At 33.0% G+C, this 6,620-nt stretch overlaps 1 protein-coding gene across 3 annotated transcripts; it reads right to left on the bottom strand.

The window, feature by feature from the left end:
* Window positions 1–2,983: 2,983 nt before the first annotated feature.
* Window positions 2,984–6,307, bottom strand: LOC143555789 (serine/threonine-protein kinase SAPK3-like). 3 transcript variants are annotated; one of them, XM_077045286.1, is made up of 9 exons: window positions 5,905–6,307; window positions 4,655–4,729; window positions 4,435–4,536; window positions 4,293–4,346; window positions 4,131–4,223; window positions 3,940–4,032; window positions 3,738–3,842; window positions 3,396–3,494; window positions 2,984–3,299 (listed from the first exon to the last, which is right to left on the bottom strand). In XM_077045286.1, the coding sequence occupies exons 1-9, from the start codon at window positions 6,025–6,027 to the stop codon at window positions 3,006–3,008; spliced, it is 1,038 nt and encodes a 345-aa protein (XP_076901401.1). In that variant the 5' UTR covers window positions 6,028–6,307; the 3' UTR covers window positions 2,984–3,005. The 3 variants fall into 3 exon arrangements, with proteins under 3 accessions (XP_076901401.1, XP_076901403.1, XP_076901402.1); XM_077045288.1 differs by lacking the exon at window positions 5,905–6,307 and adding an exon at window positions 5,552–5,583; XM_077045287.1 differs by lacking the exon at window positions 5,905–6,307 and adding an exon at window positions 5,409–5,443.
* Between the last annotated feature and the right edge of the window lie 313 nt (window positions 6,308–6,620).

Here is a 6,620-nt window from a genome sequence, read left to right as displayed (position 1 = left end):
TTTTGGGTCCGGTTAAGCATCTCATGCTTAGTTGGCATGTTTAATCTCATCAACACCATTGTACGCCATGCTTCGATGACCCTATTCACATGGTTTCCAATTTAAGTCGTCCTACTTACACACACGTGTGAGTTTACACATACAAGTGGTTAGGTGACCTTTATCCCACAAATATGGCAAACCCACCTCAACTCACAAGTTTCCTCTAATGCGGTTAGGTGACCTTTATCCCACACCGAGCTCCCAGGTGATTCGAGTGTCGTATAAAAGGATGGTGTTCAACTTATTTTATAAAAAGGATTTTAGTTTTCTAAATTCTAGATTGGAAAACTTTTTATGTACCTTTCATTTGCATGCATTCAAATGTATGGTACTTATTTGAAAAACCTATTTTCAAAGTTCCTATTAATAAAACTCATTTTTTTATAATATCATTAGCCTTTAATAAAACCCATTTTTATTACCTAACGATTTCTAAGGAACCAATTTTATGCTAGTTGTTGATTTTAAGTTGTTTAGCAAACCACATTGCAATAACACAAACAAAAGTAAATCAACCACGCAAGCATAAAATATACACAACCACAAGTTCATAACCATAGCCTCCTAATGTTGACCACACTTGTTGACCGAAGACAAGTGTGTCAAAAGGTCTCTCCTAGGGACCGAAAAGGACATGAGCTTGTGTCGGTGAATTCCCACTTGATCCCGCATCCTTATGCTCCAAGTGTTCACCCCCCGTGTTGTGGTCTCCATCCATTTTATTTGGACTTCCTTCCTTGCATCTTCTTTTACAAAAATATATCCTAATACATTTTTCTAGTTAAAGAAATGCATATAATCTACTTATTATTACAAACCAAATGAAATGAATAAATAGATTACACAACCCAAATAAATTACAACCATATCGAATGAATAAATAACACAACACAAATATTCAACCAAACACAAGGCCATGGCTAGGTTATGAACATCCATTACATATCCAAATATGCAATAACACAATGACCCAAAATTGGTTCTCCTTTCCCTAAAACTTTCGGCCCAAACTTGACAAAACCGAAAGTTCCGGGTTTTGTCCAAACAACACAAATAATCATCCAAATGACTTAGTTTTTCAAGACTACCACATGAATGTAAAGTATAACCTTGGAAAACTACCCACCACAAACCCGAAAATTTTTGGGTCTAATGAAGCATGCATCCGTATAAGCGGCTCTTGATGCCATTGTTGGGTTTTAACAAGATTATCAAAGTGATAAAATCCCTATTTTACCAAAAACGCAGCGAAAATAAGTTTTAAATCTTGTTAATTATATATGTATAAAACCGATTTTACACATGCAAAACCCAAGCCCGGATCCAAATACGAAATACATACTATCAAACACATGCATGTCACTAAAAGTACATGCATGTTAAAACTACCTTTCAAGAGAACAAATCCGGGTGAAGGAGAGAATGGATGGAAGGCAAGAACTTCAAAGGGAAGGTCCTCAAGCTTGCATACCCAAGCCTCCGACAATACACCTTGATTAAGCTAGGATTTTATACTTGAAAGCACTTCCTTCTTGCTCCTTCCTTTGGCCGAAATCACCAAGAGAGAAAGAAGAGTTGAGAGGATTTTTCCTATCTAGCTTTTGTTACTTGTGTTTTTGTTGTGTTGTATGAGAGAAGAAAAACAAAGAAAGAAAGATAATAAAATCTTTCAAATGGCACCACCCAAGGAGCCAATAAGAACCATTGCATGTCTCCACTAAGGAGAAAGATAATAATAAAATAAGCAAAGGGAGAGAGAGGGGGAGGCCACCCTCTTTCCTTTCTTATTTTCATTATATAACACTTTCTATATTTATATGTACCTTGCATTGTGTCATATACAATGTTTTATGTTATACACACTTATATTGTGTCATACACAACAATAACACATTGTAGGTAACATACTTTCTCTCAAAGTATAAATCACCCATATGATTTATTTCATAAGTACATTTTATTTGGAAACCCCTTTCCAAATAACTCAAGTGTTAATATTCATTTGTTATGATCATATCATATATAAACAAACATTATTGGTGTTTGTCTAGCTTGTTATTAGGTATGACCCGACTTGGATCATGACGTACTAGCCACATCAATAAAAATATGTGTCTTGGGCATACCGAGTCCAACAAATAGTATTCGGATTCTATTTAGCAACTTTGTATTCATATAATTCCACGTAACGCGTGCCTATTTTGTTTATTAAATTCAATATATATGTAGACTGTGGTACTCTAACACGTTCTTATACAAGCTTAAAATATACATTTTCATTTAAAAAAAATTTTTTTGCAATGTCAACACATAATTGAAAAAAAAAACGAAAATAACCGAAACCGAAACTAACCGGAAAACCGAACGGTTTGAATATTCAAATAGCCGATTACCTCAGTTTCAGTTTGGGTTCGCCTAATAACCGAACCGAACCGTGCTCAGCCATAGTAGCAAGTTAGCAACTGCACTGTCGATCACTCATGGATTTTCCTGCTAAAGATTTTCCACTGGTATTATTGCCTGCTTGTCGACAATTAAATTTGTCAACTAAAACGTTGTGATGGTTCGTCCCATGTATAAAGTAAGCCAATTTCTGTACAACTTTCGATAGCAGACTTGTTCATTTATTGCTCGTTTGACCAACCACCTCTTTTTTGTGACTTGACACGCAAATAGAACTCGCTGCATTTACTGACTTTACCCTTGAGCATATGCCAGTAAGTTCTCAAATGGTGAGCGGTTCTTCTAACATGCGATTCCCTGCTATTGTAGTATTCTTCAATCGTTCGCCAATGACTTAAAAAACAAAATAATCACATGATTATTTTCAAAACACAAGCCTCGTACATCAGACTTTAAAGTCAACTTATTTGCCCATATTACAACATTATGACCATATAACTGTCCAAGACTGCAGACAAATACAAAACTACACAAACACATTTTGGTCAACAACAAGAGCATCAGATTTGACCTGCATAGTCCCCACTCTCATCAATTTCATTCTCCAAATCGAACTCCTCGTCATCAGGATCTAGTGACTCACCATTACCCGTCAGCTTCCCATCAGTGGCGGTGGTGGACCCGCCCTCACCGGGCACCTTTGCCTCTTGTATGATTCGGTTTATTTCGTCAACGCTTTGCAGCGTTTGGTCACGGTTTGCATTCTCATAGTTTGTTTTCTCACCTTCAATCAACTCTTTCGGCATGTTCTTCAAGAACCATGGATGTTTCTTGATTTCTGCTATAGTGATCCTCTTAAAAACAACAATTCAAAAACTTTATTATTATGTGATCATGTTATTTGAAGCATCAAAATCGGATGATTAGCTGTATTAAATATTAATAATTACCTTGGAAGGGTTTGCAACAAAGATATGTGAGAGAAGGTGTCGACAATCAGCAGAAACGCGTACATAATCCGGTATTGAGTACTGAACGCTCACGATTCTCTGTGAAAAACAATAATTTATCGCATTAAGGTCACAATTCCTTGTTTGACTTTTGAGGTCAAAGTAAGAATCTCCAAACTTCAACTTCTAGTTAAAACAAATGGATTTTTCAGGATAAGTTTAATGAATAGTTTAACACCAAAACAGCAAACAAACGGAAGTTGCTTGTAAAATATTTAATTAAACTTGTTTTATTTTCGAGATCCGAAAGTACCGAAGTTGACCCGAAAGTCAATGTCTTACCCCGATTGTTTTACGAAAATTCCGAGGATCTTCGGGGTCTTCAAAAGGGTAGGCTCCAACCAACATAACATATAAAGTCACCCCACATGACCAAACATCTGCAATCTAACTCAAACAAGATTTTATTATTTTATTAACAAAAAAGAAAAGTTTTATTAAACTATAATCATATGTTCATATGTAACTACTTAAACAAAAATACCTTTCCGTCATATTCCTTTCGTGATAGGACCTCGGGAGCAATGTAAGCAGGTGTACCGACAGTAGATTTTGGTTGAGAGTGCAACAAACCAGACTGCACAAAATACATCATTAAAGTAAGACACCGAAAAATGGGAAATTTAAAAAGATTCAAACTTTTTCTTGAAAGATAACATTTTGAGTATTATAAACCTTTGAATAACCAAAATCACAAATCTTGAGACGTGGGGTTGGACTCCCGTCTAGAAGTGTGTTCTCTAGTTTCAGATCTCTATGACAAATTTCCTGAAATCAAGAAAACAATAATGTAAAAGTTTTAAAATTCATATTGTTATAAATAGTTTATATTTTTACCATGGAATGGCAGTAGCTGACTCCAGATATAAGTTGTTGGAAGAAAAACCGAGCCTGTGGTAAAAAAGCAAGATTTCCTACAGTTAACTTATATAAGCAAAAAATAAACCAAAGATAATGAGTTAAAAATATTGTTGCGTACTTCATCTTCACTGAATCTGCCAGCACTAGTGATTTTACTAAAGAGTTCACCACCAGCTGCATATTCCATGACTATAGCCAAATGTGTCCGAGTTAACAACACCTGCAAAATCGGAAATTTTAATGTCAAATAAGTGATTTCATGTCTCAAAATGATATAATTTTTATCCTGAAACACAAAAAGAAGTGTTTTATATAAAATGTTAAAAGCTCAAACATACCTCCTTGAACCGCACGATGTTTGGATGCCTTAAAGATCTGTGATTAATGATTTCCCTTTGAACATTTTCATCAATCTGAAACAAGAAATGAAATTAGCAGGCAAATGCATGATTCAAGTATGCATTGTTTATCCACATATTGACTCAGATATGCATTCTTATTCGCTTACGAAATGAAAATATTTTCGGGTGAGTAAAAGTAGATATGCGTGAAATTATTCTACTGTAAGCATTAAGTTAGCTCAAAGAAGAAAGCTCATTTTGAACTTTGGTTGACTTAATGACACTCAAACCCTAAAAGTTTCTATTTTTATCAAACTTCTATCAAGTAATACCAGAAGCAGAGCTTATTAAATCCAATAACAAAGAGGGTTAACTCAACAATGCAAATCTTGTAAAACCCACAAATCAAAATCAAGAAAAAAAATGTTCTTGATCATCTTTTCAATCAAAAAGTGGGTTTGTTTGACCTTCAACATAACCATAATCTTGAAACACAAATTCAAACAAAACCCACCAACCAATTCCAACAAAAACCCAAAAAAATTCAATCTTTACATCAAATTAGCTAAAGAAAATAATAAAGTTTTAACCTTTTTTACTCTTTCAATGTATTTGAAAAGCAAACAGTTTTGCATTCATAACTTTGAAACACAAATTTAAACAAAACCCACCAACCAAATCCAATAGAAACCAAAAAAAAAAAAATCAATCTTTCAATCAAATTAGTTAAAAATAACAATAAAGTTTTAACCTTTTTTCCTCTTTCAATGTATTTGACATCAAAAAGTTCTTAATTCATAGCTTTGAAACACAAATTCAAACAAAAACACCAAAAAACCAGAAAAAATTCTATTTTTCCATCATATTAGCTAAAAAAAGTAATGAAATTTTAACCTTTTTTCCTCTTTCAATGTATTTGACAGCAAACAGTTTAATTCATAACTTTGAAACACAATACAAACAAAACCCACCAACCAAATCCAACAAAAACACCAAAAAACCAAAAAAAAATTCTATCTTCCATCAAATTAGCTAAAAAGAGTAATGAAATTTTAACCTTTTTCCTCTTTCAATGTATTTCACAGCAAACAATTTTTCATTCATAACTTTGAAACACAAATTCAAACAAACCCATCTACCAATTCCAACAAAAAACCCCAAAAAAACCCAAAAATAATAAATAAATAAATAAATAAATAAAAATAAAAATCTACCAAATTAGCTAAAAATAATAATAAAATTTATACCTTTTTTCCTCTTTCAATGTATTTAACAGCAAACAGTTCTTTAGTCTTCTTATCTCTAACCAATCTTGCAACTCCAAAATTCCCAGCACCAAGCTCCTTCAATGGCTCATATTTCTCCTCCATTGTAACACAATCAAGAATTCAAGAAACCCCAAAAAAAAACAAAAAAATAAAATAAAAAATCTTTATCTTCAAAACCCACAAAAATTAAGTCAAATTAATCAAACCCCAGATGAAAAGATTAATAAAGTTTTTCACTTTTCAAAGAAAATATAAGTTGATTGCTAAATCAAGATACAGTGAGCGGGTTGTTTTAGGATTTGTGTATAAATAGAAATAGAAAAAGGGTTAACTATTGGTGGAGAAATATTTAAATACTTAGCTTAGAAGTTGAAAATGAGTTCAAATTCAAAGGATCTAATGAGGGGTTTTGTCTTCAAGAAATTTTATAAGATTTAGTTAAGCATTTGGATATTATTTAAAACAGTCTATTTCAAGTTGAAGTAGTGTTGATTGTGACATTTGTAATTTAATTTTTACCATTAATTTAGTCTACATGAACTTAATATTTTTTATTTTTTACTATAAAGTTTAATTGCTTTACGTCTTTGTCACGTTTTAGCCCGACATATATGATCGCGTCTTTTCATGCTCCTTAACGTTTTATTATTAACGTGAATACTTAGAGTCTAGATGAATTTAAGATTCTTTATTTT

Source organism: Bidens hawaiensis, unplaced genomic scaffold (assembly GCF_021521415.1).
Source record: "Bidens hawaiensis isolate Kalapana, Puna unplaced genomic scaffold, B.hawaiensis_p1.1 tig00018313_1, whole genome shotgun sequence".
Classification (NCBI taxonomy): Eukaryota; Viridiplantae; Streptophyta; class Magnoliopsida; order Asterales; family Asteraceae; genus Bidens; species Bidens hawaiensis.
This window is presented reverse-complemented; position numbering and strand designations above follow the sequence as displayed.

What these genes read in the sequence shown, in the direction of transcription:
- LOC143555789 (XM_077045286.1), bottom strand. Translation starts at nt 6,027, where the DNA reads ATGGAGGAGAAATATGAGCCATTGAAGGAGCTTGGTGCTGGGAATTTT. An exon ending in GAAAGGAATATGACGGAAAG is followed by an intron (nt 3,843 to 3,939) that starts GTATTTTTGTTT and finishes TGTTTGAGTTAG; the next exon opens with ATTGCAGATGTTTGGTCATG. An exon ending in TTGTTGCAAACCCTTCCAAG is followed by an intron (nt 3,300 to 3,395) that starts GTAATTATTAAT and finishes GTTGTTTTTAAG; the next exon opens with AGGATCACTATAGCAGAAAT.